This window comes from Carassius carassius, chromosome 7, assembly GCF_963082965.1.
Source record: "Carassius carassius chromosome 7, fCarCar2.1, whole genome shotgun sequence".
Classification (NCBI taxonomy): domain Eukaryota; kingdom Metazoa; phylum Chordata; class Actinopteri; order Cypriniformes; family Cyprinidae; genus Carassius; species Carassius carassius.
Genome location: NC_081761.1, coordinates 37,141,176 through 37,168,782, shown reverse-complemented (window position 1 = coordinate 37,168,782; position 27,607 = coordinate 37,141,176). Strand labels below are relative to the sequence as shown.

General features: G+C 38.6%; 1 protein-coding gene across 2 annotated transcripts; it reads right to left on the bottom strand.

Annotated features, from left to right (window-relative positions):
• Positions 1-2,334: 2,334 nt before the first annotated feature.
• LOC132144115 (CMRF35-like molecule 9) lies at positions 2,335-27,607 on the bottom strand. 2 transcript variants are annotated; one of them, XM_059554872.1, is made up of 7 exons: positions 13,911-14,087; positions 13,472-13,789; positions 12,582-12,914; positions 11,614-11,790; positions 3,930-4,025; positions 3,671-3,714; positions 2,335-3,583 (listed from the first exon to the last, which is right to left on the bottom strand). In XM_059554872.1, exons 1-7 carry the CDS (start codon positions 13,948-13,950, stop codon positions 3,323-3,325), a joined length of 1,269 nt encoding a protein of 422 aa, XP_059410855.1. In that variant the 5' UTR covers positions 13,951-14,087; the 3' UTR covers positions 2,335-3,322. The 2 variants fall into 2 exon arrangements, with proteins under 2 accessions (XP_059410855.1, XP_059410854.1); XM_059554871.1 differs by lacking the exons at positions 13,472-13,789; positions 13,911-14,087 and adding exons at positions 26,946-27,266; positions 27,425-27,607 and having other exon boundaries at positions 2,336-3,583; positions 12,582-12,911.

Sequence of the window (27,607 nt, the reverse complement as noted above, 5' to 3'; positions counted from 1 at the left end):
TCTATATAAGACCGTTATTTCTCTGCGGGATTGTCTTTTAAGCTACATTGAGACAGACATTTGATCCTTCATTTGAGCCCTCAAACTGTTGGTCACAACCTGGAATGTTTTCCTCAAAAACCTTAATTTATTTTTGACTGAAGAAAGACATGAACATGTTGGAAGACATGGAGATGAGTAAATTATCAGCAAAAACATTTTTCAAAGTGAACTAATTCTTTAATGGTTGTTTAAAATATATCTTCCATCACCTCAATCTTGTGCACAGTTGGAGGTGATTTGAACTATTGTTAGAAGTTAGTCACCAAAACAATTCTGTTGAATGTGTTTTGATGTAGGTTGGAACCAGTGTGCAGCAGCATCTAGACAACATCACCCAAAGCAGTCAGCCCTACCCTCACGCCCAAGGATCCACACAGAGCACCATTCACTCCTACTTGCAAGCATGCACTTCCGTGCAAGGCAACAGGTTCAGTTGCAGCTTTTGACGAACTCTTTAAAGCCCATTACGTCTTTGGTACGTCATACAGTTCTGCATTCCCTCCATATGACATACAAATGTCATAAGAAGGGGATTTAACAACTCTCCTTGTCATGCAAAATTGCTTTCTCTGGTAAACATTTTCATGTCAAACACGTTTCTGTCATAGACAAGGCAATGGGTTTGCAATGTAAATTCAATGACATTGAAATGCTTTATTTTTTTACAATAAATTGTGAGTTCTGTGATCTAGTGTTATTGTGCTTGTTTTCATTTGGATAGTAGTTGATCTATAATTCAGTAACACTGCATCTTATGATTTATATATATATATATATATATATATATATATATATATATATATATATGTATATATATATATATATATATATATATTTTAAAACAATGCAGAGAAATGAAAAGTAAATATTACACGGTGTCATTTTTTAAGTTTTTAAGTAAATTTGTAAATAAATTAACTCTATACTGTGTAATTCTATTACTCTTAACAGTGTGATTAAACTACAGTGTTAAATACTTTTACACATTTCATTGTTATTTTTTACACAATATTGAGTAGAATTAACTCACCCATCACTGTTTCCCTTGACTTCTCAGAAGATCCAGCAGCTCTGTCAGGGCCTCCTGCTCAACCCAAAACCATTAAACACCTGTCCGGCGCTGGCACATTCAGCTCTATCCTGGAGTACAGGGGTCAGGTTTGATTTAGAGAAAGAAGGAAAAGAGAAATTGTTTAGAGCTATGACAACGTAATTAGTAGAAGAAATATTGAGATGCTTAAGTAAACTACTTTTAGTAGCTACCAATACCATATTGGGTAAAATCTATTAGTCATGTTTAAAACCCCAAAAATAAAATTGCAAACCTGGAACAATTTAAGTGTGAGTAAATAATTACAGAATTTTCATTTTTGGTTGAACTATATTTTAAGTAAAAGTATTATATTGCATACTCTAATATACTTAAGGTATTGAGAGTAAAGGTATGTACAGTATTACATAGCAGTTTACTTCTAAATATGTTCAATGTTATTCAATTTAAAGTTGCCTAGTAAATATACTGTTGGGAAATCTACAACAATGCATCATGTTGCAAAAGGCCATATTTTTGTAGTGCTGCTCTCCTGTGATAATGACAAAACGTATTACTTTATATTTGTACGAGTAAACTTAACTAATGTACTTCCTTACAGTCCAGGATTGTCCTCTCGTCAGCTCTCCTCTCGTACTGTTGCTATGCGACAGAGCGCTAATCGGAAACACCAGGTGGCGGAATAAGGAAATCCTGTGAAGGCGGAGCATTTCACGCACTTCGGAGGGCCCTTCATGCACTTCAGAGACCTGGTCTTCGAAGTCTGTGGCCTTCGAAGTGTGTACACTCAACTTTGGGACACAGCTTATGTGCTTATTAGCCCCCCACGAGAAAGAAAAAAGAAAGTTTTACACCTTTATCTTAATCAGAAACCCATAATAGATTCCCACATGGGCTACAGAAGCTAGCTGTGATTTTAAATAGCATTAAAATGAATATGAGTGAGAAAGTCATCTGTACCAGTAACACTGATGAGGACTCATGTGATGAAGCTCTTGTGTCCTCCATCAGACTGAACTCCACACCAGTATTCAGCTGAATGTTGTTGAGTCACATGACTGATGATTCCCGTCAGGCGGTGTGCGCCCCCCCCCCAAAAGCTGCTGTGTGTTCAGATGAGTTCAGATGTTTCTTTCCTGTTCACATGTTTAACATGAACAGATGAATGTGACAGAGACGCCCAGTTCCTCTGACAGAGAGAGAGAGAGAGAGAGAGAGAGAGAGAGAGAGAGAGAATAAGAAGAGAAGTGATGATACATGTTCAGATAAACTTACAAAACTCATGGACATTTGACAATTCAAATTTGTTTTCAAAGCATTAATTGAAATATTCCTACAAAAAAAATATATCTATAATTCTTATTCATACTACAAAACTCACAGACTGTAAATTGACAGCGACATCTAGAGGACAAATGTGCAAACAGCAGCGGTTACCATGGTGACCAAATAAACACACTATTGATTGATTAAAATAGCAGTGAAATTAAAATGTTTGAGATGAAAGTTCTTTTTTAAATGAACATTACTGTATTTATTATAAATTATTTATCTGTGCACACACACACACAAATGTATATATATATATTTATTTTGTGTGTGTAATTAATGTACTCACTCACTCATTCATGTAGTCATATACATTCAGGTTCTTTAACCAAAGTAACTTCTCCCTCTCACACTTCACCTCAGAGGACAGAAGTTGTGCTTTTTGATCACTTTAGCCTTCCATAGTCCATTCATATCATATTTGCATACAATATCATGGCTTCATCTTAGTTTACTAAATGCTATTTTCTAAGTTATCAAGCTTTTAAAATGAACACTGAGCAAAAAAGCAGTAGCTGCTGCATGTGTAAAAATGTGTGAGCTTTTAAACACTGAGACTTAATGAAAGTTTCAGAAGAACCGCAGCTGCCAGACGTGTAGTTTAACATTAACAAAACTAACTGATCACAGACGCATGTTATTTTGTCTCAGAAATATTCAGTACATATTTACATCACATGCTGACCAAAAACACAGAGGTTGTTCTGATCATTTCTTTGCAGAACAAAACTCTTCTCTGTCATTTAAACATTCTTCACATTGTCAGTCAAAAGTCTGATCTGCAAGACTGTCTAAAATATACAACAGAAGACAACCACAAAAATAACAAAAATACTAATCATGGAAACTTGAACCCAAAATCAAAACTTTCAGTTGATTGAGATTCTCTGCTGTGTGTCATCAGTCAGTGAGGTGATTGACAGCAGCGTATTCACTGTAATCCTGATTATTCCTCAATCTGACACCTTCAGGACAGTCTGCTTTCTTCTGGAAATTCACCACAGAGTAATTCAGATCCTCAGCAGATGTGATGAACATCTGAGAGTTACCAGTGTCTTTCTGAACTGTGGCATAAACACAGTCAGGAGAAACAGAGGGGTTTGTGGGTAACTGTTTGTGAGAGTCTTTAATCTCCTCATAATCACAACCAGTGTGAGAAACCTGCAGAGAAAAATAAATATTAACAGCTCTGAAAAAATTCATTATGAAAGACTTTAACATTTATTCGACATATTAGTTTATACGAACCACTTCATGTGTTTCTGCTCCAGTCTGAGAGGAATCGCCGCCTGCTAAAGAAAAGAGTCTAAATTAACAACATTATATCACATTTCTACATTAAGGTCTGTTTTCACATATCATCAAATATCTGTATTTTGATCATGTCTCTTTGCAGTCTGTAGATGGAGACAGACTCAAAACGGGAAAACAGAGGAACAAATCTTTTTGTTTTAAACTCCATATGAAGTGAGTTTCTGCTTCTAAAGACATTAAGAAGGAGCTTTACCTCGAGACTGATGCTTCTTACAGAGAAACAGAAATAAGAGACCAACGATGATCAGAACCAGAAGAACCAGAACCAGAGAGATGATCAGAGAAGAGCCTGAAAACACATGAGAAACGATCAGGTCCATCAGTCAGATCACTCTGAGCAAACATCAGATCAGATCAAGGCCTTATCTTGACGTTTGTGACAGGATTGGCCGGACTATGAAACTGTGCCTGCAGGTTTCAAGGTTTCACGCTGTACATTCACACACGCGCTGTAAATAATGTTCTCATCTCACACTTGCACATATAAATTATGCTCATATAAAGCTGAATATACAGATTGTTCAGATTGTCATAAACAGACTTTTTGAGCACAACATTACTGTAACCCCGCTCTGTTTAAAAATACTGTAACCTGAGGTTAAACCGTGTGAAAACACCCCAAAAATATACCACAGCATTTCATTTTTGAGCATGGAAATGAAGAGTCCCACCTAGTTAATCTTAAACTCTGCGGACCTGGTACTGGGTCTAAAAATAGCATGCAAAATGTTTGGGCTTCACTTGCAAAGCATTCCTTATATGGTATCAGCCCATATATGGGTTCATTTGAAAGCTTAGAGTGTTTTCTTTACAAAGAATACCATTCATTGGGGTTTCATGATTCATAAAGTAGTAAAATTAAGCTTTTCAGAAGAATTTGTATTTAAAATAGTTTTCACAAAACAGGCAAGTCATATATCACAAGAAAGCTCTCATTCTCGGGAATTTGACAATGTAGATAATAATTTATTGTGTGACAATCACAGATCGAATGATCTTTAATTGAATTGCGATGTAAAATTTCTCACCTCAGTGCAAATTATTATTTATCCTCGTAGCACCGCTTCAGTCAGCTGCAAACAGCCACAAACACCTATATACTTGATATCATCTTTTAGATTAGAATCTCTTCTTTCAAACAAGACCAGTTTCTGCGTGCTTCCATCGGTGAGATATAAAGCGTTTTGTCCAAGTGCGCACATACAGAAAACACGCGCTCTTGAGCCAGACACGCTCTCCATATCATTTGATGGGCCTGAGCGGCTGTCTTAAAATATATCGATCAGATCTCAATTGTGAAGCACTATTTGTCCCTTCAGCTGTCAGTCTGAGCCGGGTGCTCCACTCAGAGGTGCTGAATTTGACACCTCTGCGTCCACAGCAGGGGAGGGAGTGGACAGTGAGTGCCCACTTCCTCCTCAACCGGGGAAGCACTGGCCGATGGGATATTGTGTTCTCGGCTGTTTGTAAACACAGATCACATGTGTCACAGATCACAGCACTGATAATGCGTCAAAACAAACAGACGAGATGCTGGAAGATGACCGATACAGATGATGGAGACAGGTCAGATGTCCTAATCAGTATACCAATACAGAATGGACATAAATGAAATTATATGAAGCTGGAGACTGTCAATTCTATTTTATATTGTGATAGACCAGATATATTTCATAATTTAAAGCAGTTTGCTAGTTTGCAGTTTGACTTATCCTCTTTCAAAGACTGTTCTGAACACACACACACAACAAAAGCACTTTGTATTGAGGTGGTTCATCATATGTGAAACAACATAAATAATACTAATTGTCACTAACAGCAGCTTTGTATGTAACTTCATAGTGTTTTCTGTAAAATGAAATGCAGATATTGCATATTTCCCCTCTGCATGTATGTATAGGAACATTTCATATTTGGGAAGGTGGAAATTGTACACAAAAAGGATATTATTCCTTCCTTCAGTTGGAATGGAATAACTTTTGCATAGATTATGATAGAAACAAATTTCCTTTTTCCTCTATTAGCTGACATGTGCTGGAAACACATAAAATAGGTCTGAAGCTGCTAGGCCCGAAGCTGCTAGGCCCTTCATTGCCTGAGCTATACTATTTCAAACTTCAGTTTATAAAAAATAAAATAAAGCGCCTTGTTTTTTCCCTATTTATTAAACACAGACAACATATAAAATAATTTGGTCCCACTTTATATTAGGTGGCCTTAACTATTATGTACTTATTTTTTTATGTAAGTACAATGTACTTATTGTGTTCATATTGTATTGTAAAACACTTTTGCTGCTATTGAGGCGACATACTGGTAAGGTTAGGGAGAGGGTTGGAGGTATGGGTAAGTTTAAGGGTGGGTTAAGGTGTAAGGTATGGGTCAACAGTGTAATTATAAATGTAATTACAGAAATTAAATACAGATGTAATTACATGTAGTTTTTTTTTTAAATATAAGTACAATGTAAAAATATGTATCTACACAATAAGAACATTGTACTAAATTATTAACTAAAATGTAAGTACATAGTAGTTAAGGCCACTTAATATAAAGTGGGTCCAATAATTTTTATCAATTTCAACAGTTTTATGTAATTTCAAAGGGTTTCCTTTAAAATGATACCAAACTTTTGTATGTACACTTCTGCATGTGGGAATGGGAAGCTTTTGAATTTAGGTAGGAAAATGGCAGGCGGAAATCCCCAAAATAGCATTTGAGCTTAACTGGTCAAGGGGCCGTTCACATATCGCGTCTTTTGCATGCTCAAGTTCGATATTTCCAATGTACGCGCACGGTATGCGCGCTCATAATGGAAGTGGCATTTTTTCCAGGCGCGCCCGCACTGCATCGAGTTAAAAACATCTCAACTTTTCCGCAAGCGCACCACAGGTCATGTGACAAGAACCAACCAATCAGCTACATTCTTTCATGTAACAACGTTGAAAGCTCAGCCAAGATGAAGGAACAGCTAATCATAGCTGTATATGGATTGCCATTTTGAAATAAATTTAGTAGCAGAGCTACTGCAAGCGATTTTTAGTGCTGCAAATCCATTTATCCTTTGCTGAAATTTCTGCGTCTTCATGGAGAGAGCAGGTCATGGTTGCTTAGCAACGGCAGACGCCTCAGGAGTGCAGCTGCCCGAGCGCTTTGGAAAGAAGGAGAAAGCGGCGTGCCTAGCATTTCCCATGCGTTTTTAGGTGCGATATGTGAACGGCCCCTAAGACTTCTAAACCTTAGGCCGGGGACCAGGGGCGTTGCACAAGATCCCGGGCCCTATGCATAGGCAGTCCTGATGGGCCCCCATGCACCACCATGAACATATCCAGGTAAAATAAAATATATCCCAATGGCCCTCCTTTGGGGCCCTGGTAATCAGTCCTGGTTTTACCCCCAGTCCGACGCCCCTGCCGGTGACACACTGGCTGTGTGGCGTGAGTGTGGCGTTTCTGCTGCGTGTCAGTTGCATGATGGCTGCTTCGCGTTTTCTGTGTCTTTACACACCAGAATCGTGCCTGACGCGGCGTTGGCGCGCTGCTGCTGCTGTAGGTGACATAGAGGGAGGCCGCCGACAGACCAGGCTCTTTTCTGCATAACATGAAGGTGTAGGTGTGTAAAAAAGTTAAAATTGTTGTTAAGCATACATATAAAGCCTAAAGGACATCGTCAACAGTATTGATGGGCAAAATAGACTATGTTTGACAGATGCAATATTTGAAAATCTATAATTATTTATTTATTTTTTAAATTACATTTATATCTGAATATATGTCAACCTGTAGACTTTCAAACATCAAAGTGTCATGAATTAATATGTATTTGTGTACAAAATGACATATAAACATATTTTCCTATTCTATTTTGCCTGGAAACGCATCCAACACGCTTGCATGTCACATGAAAAATAGGCGTCGGTTCTATTTCTAGCATGCACGCCTGAGATGCGCGTCTCACACAGGCAGTCTGTTAGCTCTAACCTGTTAATGTAACAAGGAGTCGGAGGCGTTCGGATCCATATGCAGCATTTATTCCACAGAATGGTAATTCAGGCAGAGATCAGGAATGGCGTCAGGCGTGTCAGGGATAACCAAAATCGTAACCAGAAACAAGCAGAGATCGGGACAGGCAGTGGAGAATCAGAGTCGGAATACACAGTCCAAAGGTCAAAACACAGGAATAACAAACACAGGGGAAAAACGCACGGAAATGTCAGACTGGCTAAACAAGACTTCGCAGTGAGTGAGAGTGAGAGTGCTGCTTTTATGTGTGTGTGTAAATGAGGTCCAGGTGTGGCAAGGAAATTGGCTGATGAATGAGGTGCAGGTGTGGCAGAGTGATTGTGATGCAGTGACTCATGGGTAATGTAGTTCGGGTGTGGTTCAACAGTATGAGAGGTGCTAGTGTCCAAGTGACATCTGGTGGTTGATGGGTGGAATGGTCCTGAGTGGAGTGCCCTCTACTGAAGCTCATGGGCACTCCATCTAATGATCGTGACATAGCCCACCCCCAAAGGAGCGGCTTCCAAAAGCTCAACACAATCTAGGAGGGCGATGGAGCGGAGGCGGAACAGTGGGAGGGATGGAGGGCCAGGTCCATGAGGAAGTGCAGTGGTCGGGGACTGGGGCAGAGCAGGCGGAACTGGAGCTCTTCCTGGGCCTAACTCAGGAAAACAGGAGCCCCTCCTGGGCCTGGCATAGGAAACAGGGAACCGCCATGGGCTTAACTCGGGAACGGGAGCCAGCCATGGGCCTGACTCGGGAACAAGGGTCCACCAAGGCAGAGCAGGTGGCGTGGCAGCCCACCAGAGTGGAGCAGGTGGAGCTGGAGCCCACCAGGGAGGAGTAGAGGACCACCACAGCTGAGAAGGTGGGACAGAAGCCCACCAGGGCGGAGCAGAGGACCACCACAGCTGAGAAGACGGGACAGAAGCCCACCAGGGCGGTGCAGAGGACCACCACAGCCGAGCAGATGGGACAGAAGCCCACCAGGGCAGAGCAGAGGACCACCACAGCCGAGCAGATGGGACAGAAGCCCACCAGGGCAGAGCAGAGGACCACCACAGTGGAGTCAATGGCACAGGAGAGCAAGTCTGCTCAGGTGGGACTGAAACAGAGAACATTAACAGGTTAATAGCGGCCTCCGTGGCCATGATGAGATGGTAGCTGGCCTCCGTGCCCATTACAGGGAAGGCGGTGAGTTCATGGAGGACCTCCGTGGCCATGACAGGACAGACAGAGAGTTGGTGGATGGTCTCCGTAGCCCTGACCGGAATGAATGAGAGCTCATTGACGGCCTCCCTGGCCGTGACAGGATAGGACGAGAGCTCTGAGATGTGACGATGCTCTGGGATTTCGGCTGAGATGTGACGAGGCTCTGGTAGATCTGTGGTGATTTGATTGGGTTCACGAAGATCAACTGTGACTTGACTGTGCTCATGAAGATCGTTGGTGACTTGACTTTGCTCATGAAGATCGTTGGTGACTTGACTTAGTTCCTGAGGATCAACTGTGCCTTGACTTAGTTCACGGAGGTTAATGGTGACTTGACTTTGCTCATGAAGATCGTTGGTGACTTGACTTTGCTCATGAAGATCGTTGGTGACTTGACTTTGCTCATGAAGATCATTGGTGACTTGACTCGGTCCTTGAAGATCACCGGTGACTAGCCCTGATTGCGGAAGGTCAACGGTGACTAGCCCTGACTCTGGAGAGTTCACTGGAACCTGACTCGACTCTGGAGAGTTCACTGGAACCTGACTCGACTCTGGAGAGTTCACTGGAACCTGACTCGACTCTGGAGAGTTCACTGGAACCTGACTCGACTCTGGAGAGTTCACTGGAACCTGACTCGACTCTGGAGAGTTCACTGGAACCTGACTCGACTCTGGAGAGTTCACTGGAACCTGACTCGACTCTGGAGAGTTCACTGGAACCTGACTCGACTCTGGAGAGTTCACTGGAACCTGACTCGACTCTGGAGAGTTCACTGGAACCTCACTCGACTCTGGAGAGTTCACTGGAACCTCACTCGACTCTGGAGAGTTCACTGGAACCTCACTCGACTCTGGAGAGTTCACTGGAACCTCACTCGACTCTGGAGAGTTCACTGGAACCTCACTCGACTCTGGAGAGTTCACTGGAACCTGACTCGACTCTGGAGCGTTCACTGGAACCTGACTCGACTCTGGAGCGTTCACTGGAACCTGACTCGAGTCTGAAAATGCAACGGTCAACTGACTCGACTCTGGAAGGCCAACAGGAACTAACCCTGACTCTGGAAGGTCAGCGAAGACTTGACCTGACTCTGGATGGTCAACGGTGACCTGATCAACGGTGACCTGACTAGACTCTGGGAAATCAACAGGGACCTGACTTGACTCATAAAGTTTAACTGTTGTTTCACTTGACTCTTGGGTGTTAATGGTGACCTGACCTTGTTCTGGACGGTCAGTGGAGACTTGACCTGACTCTGGAAAGTCGACGGGGACCTGACTTGACTCTGGAAATTCAACTGAGGCTACCATCTTGTGCAGCGGCGCTGGGCTGGCGGCCATCTTGTGCAGAGACTATGGGCTGGCGGCCATCTTGTGCAGCGGCGCTGGGCTGGCGGCCATCTTGTGCAGCGGTTTTGGGGCTTTAAAGTCCTCTGCCTCTCCCACAGTGAAAGGAGAACCACATAACAAGAGTGCAAAGGCCATTATGTCCCTTAAGCTGCAATTAAACTCCCCTCTAGGCAACCATGATTTTACTGGTTCATTGAGTCCAAAACGGAATAAATCCTTAAACAAGACTTCATCGTCTAGAGGAACTTGATAAACCAATTCACAGAACTGTTGAACATAGTCCTCAATAGATCGATCTCCTTGCTTAAGATCTAACAGCAGGTCAACTGGATATGTGGTTAGGCTGGATTGGTGATATGCTGACATTGAAACAGGAACCGATACCTCAGTGACAAGGGGATACCGGGCTGCTGGATCCTGGTATGGCGAAGTCTTCTGTAACAAGGAGTCGGAGGCGTTCGGATCCATATGCAGCATTTATTCCACAGATTGGTAATACAGGCAGAGATCAGGAATGGCGTCAGGTGTGTCAGGGATAACCAGAATCGTAACCAGAAACAAGCAGAGATCGGGACAGGCAGCGGAGAATCAGAGTCGGAATACACAGTCCAAAGGTCAAAACACAGGAATAACAAACACAGGGGAAAAACGCACGGAAATGTCAGACTGGCTAAACAAGACTTTGCAGTGAGTGAGAGTGCTGCTTTTATGTGTGTGTGTAAATGAGGTGCAGGTGTGGCAAGGAAATTGGCTGATGAATGAGGTGCAGGTGTGGCAGGGTGATTGTGATGCAGTGACAGTGATGGGTAATGTAGTTCGGGTGTGGTGCAACAGTATGAGAGGTGCTAGTGTCCAAGTGACATCTGGTGGTTGATGGGTGGAATGGTCCTGAGTGGAGTGCCCTCTACTGAAGCTCATGGGCACTCCATCTAATGATCATGACAGTTAACATGGGAGCAGAATTAAAAACGGACACGCCATGCAGCATTGTGCCACACATCCACATGTCGCCGTTATTCTTGAACTACCAAGCTACTGGAAGTCAAATATTCGTTAATGACACACAAATGGCTGCGGACGTCTTGATAGACTACAAACTGTCAAAATGCTAATTCACCTCAGCAGGTCTACATTTACAAGAAGACAATTAGTTTATTATTATTAATAATACTATTATTTTACATAAATATTTCAAAGTATTTAATTACTTATTATGCCAGAGTAAAAAAAAAAAATCTAGTTTTTTAATGTTTAGAAATATCATTCAGGTGTCAGAAGATACACCATGAATCACATGACTGTATTTCAGCACCTGCAGATGTGAAACTGGATGGAGATGATTTGGAAACTCTTGTGATCAGTGGAGATGTGACTGATGAGAAAGAAGCAGATGATGATGATGATGATGATGATGATGATGATGATGATGACGATGACGTTGGTGATGTTGATGATGATGATGGCGGTGGTGAATTTGTTTTCGGAATATCTGTATATAAAGCAATAAAACAATGCATTTCTAAGGTTTTTATTTTATTTTTATTTTTTACACACACATCTTGACTTGACTTTTCTCATGGTAAATGTTACTGATGTCACACATTCACTTCCCAGAATGAATGTCTGCTGATACAGAGACACTCAGTGAATAAATCTGCCAGCTGTCTGTTTGAGTTTCTGTGACTGAAGCCTGTGGTTTCTCGGTGAATAAAACAGTTCATAGCATCTTTAACTGCAGCTTCTTCACTATAGTACAAGACTGCTGAAATGACTCGCAGAATAAAACTGCACTAATACTGCATCAGGATGAGCAAACTTGATCTAAAGAAAAACTGTAGTTATAATGTGTCAGAATGACTAACTAATGCTGCAACAACAAACACTGTTGAAATATGCAATTACCATATGAAGAACAAAAATCTTCTGCTTTTAAATACGTGCAGATCTGCAGGTCCTGCATTCACACGCTGCTGTAGCCTTTCCCAAGATAATGCTAGTAAATAAATGATCCATACACATACATGTATGAAGAACCGTATGAATAAAACAGTCACAAACACAAATACTGACCACTGGATTTGCAGAACAGCATTATAACTCTACACAAAACTCGTTTTACTGAATATAAACTGCAGCAGTTTTGCAATTACACTTCCATTTCTGTACACTTCCTCTTTTCTTTGCTCAGTCAAGAAACACAGAATACAGTAATCTGCTGAATGAAAGCTAGATGTGATTTTGAATTACGTTGATTATTATGAGTGTGAAAGTCATCTGTACCAGTAACACTGATGAGGACTCGTGTGATGAAGCTCTTGTGTCCTCCATCAGACTGAACTCCACACCAGTATTCAGCTGAATGTTGTTGAGTCACATGACTGATGATTCCCGTCAGGAGCTGCTGCTCTCTGTCATCATACAGCTGCATCTGTCCCTCAGCGCTCCATCTTCTGCTCTCCTTCACAGACGTCTCTTCAGCACAGAGATCAGATCCAGATCTCCTGCAGACAAACTTCACATCAGCCCTGTGGGATTGTGGGTATCTGCAGCTGATGTTCACAGATGCTCCTGCAGCAGCGGAGAGACTGATGCTCTTCTGACAACAATCAGCTGCTTGAGAGACAAATCAAGTTCACATTAAACACCAGATCCATCAGTTCAGCACAGAAACAAATGCATGAAACTGTAGTCTTCAGAAACTTTGACTGTAATCTTATATTCTCCAGAATCGTTCTCATTCAGTTCTCTGATAAACAGACGTAAGAGACGAGCAGATCTGTCATCATGAACAGAGAATCGACCGTCATGTGTCCATTCTGCTGCTCTGTCAGTGTTTATTAGAGTAAAACATCGATCTGCTCCAGTTTTACACACATCTATCAAAGGATTCTCTTCTAGCGTCTTATATTTGTAGTTTATAATGACATTTCCTCCTGAATATCCTCTCACAGTCCTGTATTGTTCATCTGTTAAACAACATAACTTTTCAATATAAACACATTTCTGGTGACTTTGCTGTAACATTTATGAATTCAGGTCAAAATTACTTATAAGTCTAAATCTTACATCAGGATTTTATTTGTATTCACATTCATGATAATAAACCGCAGTGATCACAGTCAGTGTTGAGTGTGTGATGTTGATGATCATCATGGGTCTCAGTTACTCACCTGTTACAACATTCAGCTTCACTTCAGTGTAGGAATCTGTTCCTGATTTATCAACTGCACACTGGTACGTCCCAGAATCCTGTTCTCTCAGATCTCTGATGGTCACAGTGAAAACTGCTGCTCTTGTGTCGTCATACAGAGAGAACCTTCCAGAATCAACCAATTTATCTTTAATATCCGTCTTGATGAGGTCTTTGCAACCTGGATTCTGTCCTCTACAAAAATACTTGTTATTGTCTGTATATCCTGTATCATATCTGCATGTGATGCTGACTCCTCCTCCTGAATATCCTGTCACACTGATGGAGCTCAACACACCTACAACAAATCAGCATCTTAATACAACAATCACATATTTATTTGAGACATGCTTTTTTTATCCATTTCAACAACATGAGCTGAAGTTAAAGATTGTGATTTACTGAGTTCAGACTCTCACCAGGAATCATCAGCAGAGAGAAAGTCCAGATGATCTTCATTCTTCTCTCTTCTTCAGTGATCTTCTCTGTTGTTAGTAGATTCAGTTCTTCTGAGGCTCTCGATGTGTGTTCAGATGAGTTTTAGTGTTTCTTTCCTGGTCACATGAACAGATGAATGTGACAGAGACGCCCAGTTCCTCTGAGAGAGAGAGAGAGAGAGAGAGAGAGAGAGAGGAGAGAGAGAGACAGAGAGAGAGAGAGGAGAGAGAGACAGAGAGACAGAGAGACAGAGAGACAGAGAGAGAGAGAGAGAGAGAGAGAGAGAGAGAGAGAGAGAGAGAGAGAGAGACAGAGAGAGAGAGAGAGAGAGAGAGAGAGAGAGAGAGAGAGAGAGAGAGGAGAGAGAGACAGAGAGACTTTTTTTGACTTTTAAAACACCTTTTTATTTGACATTGTAACATTAAACAAAAAAGGTGTTTAATATAACTTTACACCTTTCCCATTACTACCACAGGAAAAGTAACTCTCCATCCTCCAAAGAAAACAAATTTGTGCTTAAGCACCACTTCATTCCAAAACTTAACATATCTTCATTCATTTTATAATATTCATATTCTAATTTAATTCTAGATTTAACCAAAGCTTTAAACAAGGCTTATATATTAACAGTTCTTCCTTCATTTTCAATTTTATATGCCTTCCAAAATGATAGTTTTTCTTGACCAATCAAAAAATTTGAGAGAGTACAGTTTTCTGACATATCTTTTTGGCAAAACCATGAATTATAAAAAAGTGGTTCGTCAAGGCCAAAATGCTCTTCTCTGTCTGTTTTAAATTGATTGCAGACACTTAGAACATTCTTATAGAAACTAGTAAAAGATACATTTTTAAACATTTCATTTGACATCAGAAATAACTGTCTGTCAAGTCCTCTTCCACCAGTGTTCCATAAAATGGCTAAACTGAACATAATCCATGGCTGAGGGTTTCGATCATAGAGCAGTCTTTGAGCTATCTGTAATCTCACTGTTGGCAGAAAGACTTCATCTGGATTTTTCCAATGTCCCACCATTGGCTTAAGGATTTAAACTGTGACATTCTCTCTCTCCAAGCTCTCCAGAAAAGAGTAAAAGAGTGCATGAAAGAGTGATCTTTTAACAATCTATTGTTAAAGTGCCAGTAAGATTTATTATGAGTATTCAATGTTGTGACCGTGACAGATATGTAGTGATGATCAGATAGGGGCGTGGGACTAATACTGCTGTTAAGAAAATACTGTCTCTTAGATTTTTGAACAGATTCTATCTAACCTGGCTCCAGATATAATTTTTGAACCCATCTTTAACCATGTATATTGTTTTTCTTTAGGAAACGATTCTCTCCACACATCAACAAGTGCATGATATTTTAAAACCTTTCTAAGTGCTTCTGATGATTTTGGGTGAGAGTCATCGTGATTCCGATCAACTGCATGATTAACAGTGCAATTAAAATCTCCGGCTACAACGATTACTCTTTCTTGGGGAATTCCTTTAATCACTTCTTGCAATTTTCTGAAGCATTCAATTCTGTCAGATCCAAAATTAGGGGCGTAAACATTAATAAAAGAAAAAGATAAACCTTGCAAAATAATATCTACTTGTTGCATTCTACCAGGTATAATATCTATCATACTGAAATCCTGTCCTTGGAGTTTAGTAGATATCAGAATAGCAACACCAGCACTGACATTTGACCCATGGCTGAGAAAAACTTGCCCTTTCCACTCACTAAGCCATTCTGGCTGGTTATATTTATCAGTGTGAGTTTCCTGTAAAAAAATTACACCTGTCTTCTTTAAAGTTAAAAAATTAAAAAGAGCAAATCTTTTCCTTACATTACGGCATCCATTAACATTTAAAGAACCAATGCTCAAGGATGCCATAATTATTAACAGGGAAATGTTAATGCAGCTGAGTACCATTATTGCAAGCTTCATCCTAACCTGTTACACTTTTTTATTGCTACGTTGGATCATCTTTTTCACTTTAGTCATTATTTTCTTAAGACGATATCGTTTTTATCTATTGAATTCTTCAAGAGTTGCATTTGTCATTACATATCTGGAAGAAGCAAGAAAGCTTTTCAAATCTGGGAAAAAACATTTCCATCTGGGGATTCCTGGTACCTTTAGTTTTATCAAGGAAGACATTAATTTGTTTTACAGAATATAGTCTGGAGTTTGTATCACTCGTTTCTAAAGACCCTGCTTGTGAACCGGTTTCTTCCATGTCAACAAAACTCCCTTCGCTTTCACTTCCATCATCTGAATCATCATCTGACAGAATATTATCTGTACTTACATTTGACCACTGACTACATTTCCCTTCTTCAGATTCATTTTCATTTGTCACAACACTTTGTTCTTCTGTGTCTTTTCGTGGTAAACTCGTATTTTCCTTACTTTTAGACTGAGAACATGCGTTTTCTGACTGACTTACATCACAAATCTCAGCTCTCTGTTCTGGTTGTTTGCCATCGTGTGTATTTTCCTCTCGGTTTTGAGGCTCTGAGTTTGTCTCTTCACGCACATTAGAGCTGTTCTCTCCTGCACTGTTAACAGATCTGGGGCACGTCTGCCGAACATGACCATGGTCACCGCAAACATAACAGCGCATCTGTTCCGTGCTGATAAACAGTGGCGTAGCCAGGGGAGGGGCCATGGGGGCACTGGCCCCTCCTGAAAACTGATTGGCCCCCCAGTGTGCCCCAACCCTTCTACTTGTCTGTCACTCACAAATTCAAATCCTAATCTTTCAGTTTAGTAAATAACTCATGATTGCTTCGCAATGCTTCTGAACGAGGACCAATAGCGAGCTGCTGTTTTCCAACGAAAAAAAGCACACGGTAAGTTGATCTATTTTAAATAGCTTATGTTTTTCGATTAGCGAGTTGTTGCAGAGCAACAAGTGTTTGGTACTAACGTTAACGTCTTTCGGTGTTAGACAGACCAGGTTCGATGTCAATGTTATCTCCTAGAGCAGACCAAGATGCTAATCATTATATTTACTATGCTCCTCTGATGCTGAATGTAAAAGGGTTTACTGCGTTACGATTTACTTATTTTTCGGCCGAACGCGCCGATATAGGCAACAACGCAATTTAAAGCAATGATGTTTATCTAACGCTCCACACTTTTTTTTACAGTCTATGGGTGAGACACATGCAAAAACATCGTTTTTTTACTGTTCAATTTTGAGATTTGGGGCTGTTTGTCTTCAATAACATGTCTTCTTTCAGACTTGTGGTGAAAAAAGTCCAAAATACACATATAGGTCTTTATTTTACTACACCTTTAGTCTATTTGCGTCTGTAGATTTCTCATAAATTCAGTTGGCGTTCTAAATCGCATGGTGCTCCGCGACTGCTGTCTGCACCCTGGAGAAGAAAAAAAAAAAATCGCAGAATTGTACTTTTTTGAAATGAACCAGATACATAAACCCATTATAAGCCACATTTTACATTTTACATAGAAAATGAACTACATCCACTGTATTTAGTCTGCAGGACAGTGGTTTTGTTGTTGTTTATTTGTTTGGTCAGTATTAACAGTTGTTTGGCTAAAATAAATTGTATGTAATTTCTATAACTTGATGTTTACTTGCTATACAATATATTGTAATTTTCTATATTGTAGTTTTCTTAAATAAAATGAGTCTCAAATTCGGCGTGTACTGTGTTTTCACAGAAGTTATTGACAAAACATCATTTGGTGACACCCAGAAACATTCTCAAATAAAAAAAATCATACATAAATATTTAATGCATGATTAAATAGCAAAATCAATAACTAATACTAAAATAACACTGGACTAATTAAGCTATTCTAAACTGTTTCTATAGGATCCTCATATTTTACATGTTAAACTAAAGCTACCTTTTTGAACAAGTAGCTATCTAACAAAGTATGGATATATGATATTTTTAAATCAATATGCTCAAGATTAATTAGCCTTGACATAAGTAGATTTTGTTTATTCATCAATGCAAATTTACTGCAACTGCTGCTATGCAAATTGAATGGGATGTGGATAATAAACAAAAACAATTTATTATATTAAGTTATATTAATTCATTAATTGTGTATTTATTTCTATGAATTATTAATGTTATTCTGTATTTATATAAATAAGGCTATTATATATATATATATATATATATATATATATATATATATATATATATATATATATATATATATAATATATTATATAAAGCTATTATAAATAAATTCTATTATTATTATTATTTGTGAGTTGTACACTGTTCATACATTGGATTCTTTTATTTATTACAGTTTTTCTTTCACTTTTGTAAAGTGAAAAGTTAATACAAATTGTATTTGATTGTTTTGATTAAGAACAGTGAATAACTGCTATTAAAATATAATAGGGTATCACTGTTTATTACTGATTGTATAGGTTACTGAACTCTTGAAATGATTTGGATATACAGTTCAAACAACACAAGATTGGCCCCTCTGTATTAATCGTGGCCCCTCTTGTGCCCCCCAGTTGAAAAAATCCTAGAATCGCCCCTGCTGATAAAGATTGTGTAATCTTTACCTTCGATTGATATCTTTATCGCTACTTCTAGCGGGTCATATTGTGCGTTCGGTATTATATACATGAATCGTCGGAAGCACATAATGTGCTTTATGTCAGGATTTTTGAGTCCTAAAGGGATCATCCTGATCGGCGCAGTTACTTTACCGTAACGCTGAAGTATTCCTTTCAAAGTTTCATCTTTTATGAATGGCGGTACATTGGAAATAACTACTTTTTCGGAGGGACTAGATAGCGGCAGTAATTGTAAAAACATATTGTTTAGCTACCTAAAGCCCTGTCTCGATTAATTCATCAACCATATCAACTTCAGTAAGAAAAACAACAAGTGCTTTGTTCATCCTGGCAGCTGACTTAATATTTAAACCACCAACCTTCTGACTGACGGCTAGCAGAACGTCTTCAATGTTCATGTTCTCCTGCGGCATACACTTGAATCCGTGTTTGAGAGTTAGACGCGAAAAAGCGTCGTTCGACTCCATTATTAATCGCAACCCTGCGCAGTCTGCGGGTAAATACTTTAACAATCCTTACGTTCAATTTATAAATGACTATAAACAATGAAAGTTGAAAAAGAAAAACCGAAAAGTTTTCGCACGCGTGCTCAAGCACCTGCAATCTTCCCGCTACCCACAATCCCTTGAGCGAGAGAGACAGAGACAGAGAGAGAGAGAGAGAGAGAGAGAGAGAGAGAGAGAGAGAGAGAGAGAGAGAGAGAGAGAGAGAGAGAGAGAGAGAGAGAGAGAGAGATGGTTAATAAAAAGGGAAGTGAAACTATTATTTCACACATGCTGTATATGACCATTCAGGTCTCCCCTAAATAAAGAGAAGTTTATTCAAGTGTGCTATAGTATAGGTCGTTGAAACTTAAAAAAGAGAAAAGTATACTTTGTTTACTTTATATGCACTTCTCAGAAATATACTTAAAATGACATTTAAGTATACTTGACTTATACTCAGAAAACTCTAAATTATTTTGTGCTACAGTTTACTTATGCTCCAAGCACGTTTCCATTGTATATGGTAGAGGGCGCTATTACACACCTTCTGTACAAAATTTCCAAAACACAAAAACAAAGCAAAGAAGAAACCGAAAAACATCAGATTCTTTCACAAGTAATCTAACATTATCTTTTTGACCCTTGAAGAGGTAATAATGATTGTCAAGCTTTTGGACTCCATCTACATATTGATTATTATTATGAATCCAGTTTATAGTCCTTTGTTTAAAATGTTGTTTATTTCTTTCTTTATTTTTTTATTTATAAAAATTACCCACATGTTTATAAAAAAATGTTGCATGAGGCTAAAATGTTTTTGTTTACAAGCAGATACCCTGTTCTTTGTTTTGATGTTTTATATGTGCAGATTTTCATATAACAAAACATATCCACATTCTTAAATAGAGACATAATAATATACTTAAAGTATGATGCAAAGTTAACTTAAAGAAAACTTACGAGTACACTTGCCGCATAGTACTGTAGCGGGTAGGGTGGATGAGATGGGAAGTGTACCTTTAAGGCCTGCTCACTGGCACTGATCATTTGGATCAGGTGGCGCAAGTGATGCGTCCCTTTAAATGTGTCGTGAGACATGGACAAAAAAATGCGGTGCGAGTTGAAGAGTGAGCCTCTTGGTGATTCGGCTGTGTAAACAGGAGAACTTCGGTTTGGTGTCTGCGTGTATGGTAACCACACTGTAAAACCCAACAGGTAAACTTAACTCAAACCGTTTGAGTAAACAGATTGCCTTGATTTAAACCATGTAAGTTTTAAAACTTTGCATTCAAGTAATTAAGTGATTAACTAAGTGCTGATTGAGAATTAGAGATGACCAGCTGCTGTTAACAAACAGAATCACTGAAGAAAAGAGAAACACAAGAACTACTACAACTGACTTCAGACACAGTCTTAGATGAAATCAACTGAAATAAAATACATGAAATCTCTCAAGGTCTGATTAAACAACCGCACAAACAGCATCACCAGCTCCACTTATTAATAACCAGACTGACTTTATTTCTGTCAGCCGTCTACAGAAGATCTTATTGAGAATGAACTAAGGTTTAGATGTTGATTTACTGTTTCATTTGAAGTAACCATGTTAGAGATCAGTGTTTGCTTTAGTTGGGCTCTTGACCCTTGACTTCTGTCTTAGTCTTCTCTCTGGCTGTTATAACCGTGTGTTTCTAAAACACATTTGTTGTAACTCAGAAACCCAGAAGAAATGCCATCAGGTGTTAACCTGTACCTAGGTGTAGGTTGTTATACTTTATATGCACATGCAGAATATACATTTATATCCTATAATTTCAAAGGCTTATTTTACAAAAAGTAAAATAATAATAAAAATAAAATAATAATAATTGTAATATTTAAAGATAGTTTCTTGAGGTCATCACATTCATTAGAGACAGTGACATCTGGTGGACAGACATGAAAATAGCGCTGTCTTCTCTTTGAAGTCTTTTTTTTGGTTTGGGCCACAACCCCTCAAAATGTGTGTGCATGGCACTGGACCTGGGGGAAGTCGTGGCCTAATGGTTAGCGAGTCAGACTTGAAATCCAAAGGTTGTGAGTTTGAGTCTTGTACCGTCAGGAATTGTAGTTGGGGGAGTGAATGTACAGCACTCTCTCCATCTTCAATTCCACAATTTAGGGGCCAGCAACTGCTCCCCAGAGGCGCCACAGCATGAATGGCTGCCCACTGCTCCGGGTGTGTGTTCACAGTGTGTGTGTTCACTGCTCTGTGTGTGCGCACTATGGATGGGTTAAATGCAGAGCACGAATTCTGAGTATGGGACACCATGTTATGTCATGTTACTTTCACCTCACAGTATCAACAGAGTGTGTTTAGGATTATTGACGAAACTCGTCTGAAAACAGTATATTGTGATTGTGTTTGATTATGATGCTAGCACATGCATTTTCACTTCAGAATGAATCTAGATGCTCCGATCCAAAAAAGACAGATATCAATGGAAATAAAGAGTTTTAAAGAGTCATTTGTATAAGCATATAACATTCAATTCTTGTTGGGTGTTTTTCGATCAGGTCCCTAGCTCCTGAGGTGGTAAATCACTAGGCTATATCCTGTACTCCATGTTGAGTACAGGTAAGACCAGACTCACTACTCTTTGGGACTCTTATGATTCGTAATTTCCGGCGACAGACTAGACACATCATAAACTATCACACTGGTATTTATCAACATCTGGCAGGACCGATATCTTTGTAAATGTATATTATTATTTGAGGTATATTCTGAAATATGTTGAACCTCTTAAGACCCGAGACAAAAGTTTTTTTACATTATTTGTTATTCTCTAAAAAATGTAATATATATATATATATATATATATATATATATATACCTTGCTACATAAACTGTATTAGACTAACTAGGACGTGACATAGCAATCGTTGAATTTTTGTTGGTCTGATTGATTGTTGTTATTCTCATTAAGTAATTTCAGATAAAAATGTCTGCAAAACAAATAAATATAAATAAATGTGAATGCACTACAGAAATGCATACTCCTTCATTCTTTCGATTTGTAAACTATTGTATCCAAGGTATCCCCAAGTTGAGGGTTTCTCACTCTGAAGTTTACCTGAATGCCTCCTGAAGCTGTATTTCTGAAAATGAAGGCAGCATAAATGCAAATATTAATTCATTCAGATTTAGACAAAAAAATGAAGTGACTGCAATGTTTTATTTTAACTCATTAATAACTTATACAAATCAATCATTTTTTTCAACCATTTTCTCTAACAGCTTCAACATCTTCTCCTCTCTCTCTTCTGCTCTTCTCTCACACTCTCTTGCATATTCTGCTTCCTCCATAAAAAAATTAAAAAAAAAAACTGCAGAATTGTATCTCCACCCTTCCTCTTTTTAGGCCTCCTCTCCTCTGTTCCCTGACCTAAAGTGCCCTGCTTTCATTTGATGTTTTCTTCCTGCCACACAAGCTTTCTCTGACATGCATGAGGCAATTAAAACTGAAAGTGTTATTGAGGCTTTAGACCCAATAGACTCATGCATGTCAGGAAACCACTTCCATGAGATAGTTGTGTCACCTCCTCCCTTCGTGGATACTACAGATTGGAGAGATTTCAATTCCTTAGAAAGAACAGAACTGTGTAAGAATCCACGCGCCGGATTTAGTTGAAATTTTAGTCTAGCTCTGTGTACAACATGACTCCAATTTCACTTGATCATTAATTAAATTTAGGCAATATTTCTATTCACAAGCTGATCACAGATATCAATTGTTTATTCATTTAGATATGTGAGTATTCTGGAAATCCCATACTTTCAATTATTCATTCATTATGGACCAGGTACCACACAGGAATTGCACTTCGTCTGATAGTGCCCCCCCCCAGCCCCATTTTTCAACTAATTGTGAAAGATGTAAATGGGAAGTTTTTGCCATGATTAACAAACTTCAGCATTCCTAAAAGATGCAAGCAGGACTTAATTACTGTAAGTGTGGTTGTTTTTTGATGTTACTTACTTCCAGCCATCTCCGGCGCTATTACAGCTGCCAGTAAACAGTCGTTTGTATGCTCCCTTTAGGTGAATAAATATTCTCACTTCCTCATCATTCACTGTAAAAACAGCAAAATATAACATATTTAAGGTTTGTACTTTTTTTAGCCTTATCATACTTGTTTCTGTTTTTGTAATGTTACTGTAAGCAGCATCGTAGGATAGCTAAAAGATTTTTAAAACATTTAAAACTTAAAAGGCGTTAGTCTCAAACAAACCATATAAAGAGCGTCACATAAAGTTTAAAATCACTAACTTAATCATTTGGTATACAACAATGAGAACAAGCTACTTACATCTGTAGAAGTTTGTCAAGATGTCCACCATTTTTTTCCCCCTGACAGGATTCAGATAATATGACATAATTTACATTTAGCTGACGCAAAGCGACATACAATTACTATATGTCACAGAGGTCTCATGCCTCTGGAGCAACTAGGGGTTAAGTGTCTTGCTCAGGCACACATTGGTGACTCACAGTGGATTCAAACCCGGGTCTCTCACGCCAAAAGCATGTGTCTTATCCACTGCACCAACACGACCCAACGTAATAGTTTCCATTAAGGGAATATGGGGAGCAACGATGCACCCTGGTTTTAATTTTGTTTCAGACACTGAATAATGACATCTCAGACTCCTTTAAAATAAATCAGTTTCTGACACATTCTCTGCAGAGGATATTCAACTGATGATGGTCAAGATGATGATGATGTTTCTGGAAAATCTACATATCATAATTGTCTACATTATATATTTCTTTTGCTATTTTGTACAGTGTATATTTTGTCCTGTCTTGTCTGTCATTTAGTTGCACTGTGGAGCTTCCGACCAGAGCTGGGTAATCCAGGGGCCAAAGAGTAAAAGTCCTGCCATATTTTTGTTCCACCCATAAAGTCAGCAGCTGATTTCACTTTCAATTCCTCGTATGTGTAATATACCAGGCATTAAAGCTCATACTGGCAGAAATGGCTTTAAAATCAACTTCAATAAACTACCACATGCTCAAAATTATAAAACAGCAGTTTTATTTTGGAAACATACTGTATAAAATAGATGAAAATAATCTTAAACTTTAGCTTGCAGTGTTTTGTTGGCTGTATTGTTAACCTGAAGAAGAACAATCCAAATACAATATTTAAATATTTTAAGTTTTTGTTAAATATCATGCATATTTTTACGCTGAACTTGCAAGAGAAACCCCTTGTACTTTTTGACTGAATCCAGTTGATCTTTTATTTTGATGGATAACTATGGTTCCTGTGGAACAAGTTTTACTAATGTGTCTCATTACAAGAGTTTTGTACAGTTGTGCAGTGAAAATGTCTGTGGTAAAGGGGTACAGGAGCATGTGACCTGTCTTGAGTTTTGTGGACAGCCAGAGGCGGCACTAAATTTGACTGTCGCCTTGAAATTCTCTATGCAGAAACAAACCTGGCCTTGAATGAAATGCATTTAGTATTTTAAGTAGAAATGGTTCTTCAAATTCTGATAAAATGTTCTTCAGGGGATCAGTGAAAGAGTCTCAGCTCCTTTCTGACGCCGTCCCCTCCACTCTCTCACACTTGTGCTGTTTCTGTACTGTCCTGTAAACATACAACCGAACACACTCTTAAATATCAACTTTGATATTGTGAAATTTATTTAACTGAAAATGAATGCAAAACAAACCACACAATACTTTAATTTACAGTTCAATAACAGTGGGGCTGGAAACAAAGTGCAACACTTATTTGATGTATTCAGATGAAAGTTTACAATTTTAATAAATTGTTCACAAGCAGTGTTTTCAGAGCCCACGGTTACACTGTTTTAATCAGAATCCTAACTATACAGTGCACTTACTGAAACAAGTAAAGTCAACTTAAGTACATTTTTAAACATTCAGTGAAAAGGAGTTACATCACATTTACCAGACACTTTTATCAAAATTGTGTCTCACATTTTATTTTATTTATTTCTTAATCAGCATGCAAGCTCCCTGTGAATTGAACCCAGAATCTATTGCGTTGCTAACTCAATGCTCTTCCACTGAGCCACAGATACACTTACTCTGTATTTGAATTTTAATCCATGCGACATGAACCTTTTCATATAAACTGGAATGAATACACAACTAGAGCCAAACTAAAACTGAAATGAGACATTAGTAATACATAGTATAGTGAATACATGGAATAATTAGGTGTGCAACCGGTTCGACTCACATGTGATTCACAGATTAACTGTTAAGTTTAATCATCACAAGTTTTATAAGTGATTTTGTTAACATTTTTCAGCCATTTAGCATTAAAATTATTTCAGCATTGTTTCTAATCAAGCTTTTAAAATGAGAACTGAGAAATGTTTTTTTGCTGCACATGTTAAAAGTTTGTGAGCGTTCACTGAGACTAAAGAGTTTTACACGAACCACTAGTGGCCAGACGTGCAGTTTAATGTTAACCAAACGAACTGATCACAGATGAATATTGTGCTTTCATTTCACACTTTTTGTTTCATTTGCAGAAAAAAAAAAAAACGCTGCACTGTCATTTAAACATCCTTCATACTGATAGTGAAAATTCTTACTTGCAAGACTCTTTTAAATGTACAGCAGAAGAGCATCTCGAAAATAACAAAAAAATACTAATCATGGAAGCCTGAACCTGAAAACAAAGCATTGAGATTCTGTGCTGTGTGTTGTCAGTCAGTGAGATGATTGACAGCAGTGTATTCACTGTAATCCTGATTATTCTTCAAACCTACACTGTCACAGTGTGAGAATGGTGTGACGTCACTCTGATCATCACGTGATCTCATGTGTTGACTGAGATTGATTTTAGTGACAGTGACAGTGGACAGTGGCTCAGTCAATGGTGTGAGGTTATGATTATCAGTCTGACAGTCCAGTGTTTGAAACTTGGCTGTGAACAATTTAAAAAAAAAAAAATAAAATAATAATAATAATAATAATAAATTGAACCTAATTTTGAATCCAGACGCTCCAGTCCAGTCAAGAGAAATTTCAAAGTATGTAAGCTAAGAGTAAAATAAACTTTTTATTCGTTTTTCACTTTTCACATTCAATGCTGTTTCAAAGCAGCTTGTCTGGAGGAAACCATTTTCCTCTGATTTTACAGTCAGTGCATATTGGCTCAATATGATCTATTTACACATAACAAGTGTTATTTGATGTTCAGCGTTTATTCCAGACACTGAAAAATGAACATTTCAGACTTTAAAATAAATCAGTTTCTGACACACATTCTCTGCAGAGAAGATTTAACTGATGGTGATGATGATGATGATGGTGATGATGACGATGATGGTGATGATGAAGATGATGGTGATGATGACGATGATGGTGGTGATACTGTTGACAATGTTGTTCCTGGAACATTTGCAAATAAATCAACAAAACAATTAATTTATAAATATTATTTTTGACAGATCTTGACGTCACGTGTCTCATGGTAAATATAAACGCTACTGATGTCATTCACACATTAACTACAGAGAATTCATGTTTGCTGATACATAGAAACAAAATCACAACTGTCTGTTGTTTGTCAGTGATTAAAACAGTTCATGGCAGGTGACTGGATGAGCATCTTTAACTGCAGCAAATGCCCAAACTAATGCTGCAGCACCAAACACTGTAGAAACATGCATTTACCACATGCAGAATATTAGGTTTTCTCAAGATTTAATCATTTGTAATTTTGTTCTCAGTGAACATACATCTGATGCGTATATTAATTATTGCCTATATCACTTTGCTGTTGGCACTGTTTAAGATTATTTTATGAGTGTTACAGCATGATATTTAAAGGTTATTGATGGCATCTTTTATGAAATACACATGTGATAATAGTAATCACAGTCAGTGTTGAGGGTTTGAGAGTCTCAGTTACTCACCTGTTACAACATTCAGCTTCACTTCAGTGTAGGAATCTACTTTTGCATAAATATCAGTCCCACAGTAGTAAATGCCAGAATCCTGTTCTCTCAGATCTCTGATGGTCACAGTGAAAACTGCTGCTCTTGTGTCGTCATACAGAGAAAATCTTCCAGCATTCACCCATTTATTTTTAGTATTGGTCCTGATTCGGTCTGTGCACTCTGACCACTGTCCTCTACAAAAATACTTGTTATTGTCTGTATATCCTCTATCATATCTGCATGTGATGCTGACTCCTCCTCCTGAATATCCTGTCACACTGATGGAGCTCAACACACCTACAACAAACCAACATCTTAATACAACAATAACATATTTATGTGAGAATGAACAGAGACAAACTTTCTTATTGCTTTTAAAGTTTTTCAGAGTGAATTCATGAGCTGAAGTGAAAGTCTGTGCTGTTTCCAGTGATTTACTGAGTTCAGACTCTCACCAGGAATCATCAGCAGAGAGAAAGTCCAGATGATCTTCATTCTTCTCTCTTCTTCAGTGATCTTCTCTGTTGTTAGTGGATTCAGTTCTTCTGAAGCTCTCGATGTGTGTTCAGATGAGTTTTAGTGTTTCCTGGTCACGGCTTCAACATGAACTGCTGAATGTGATGGAAAGTCGCCCACTT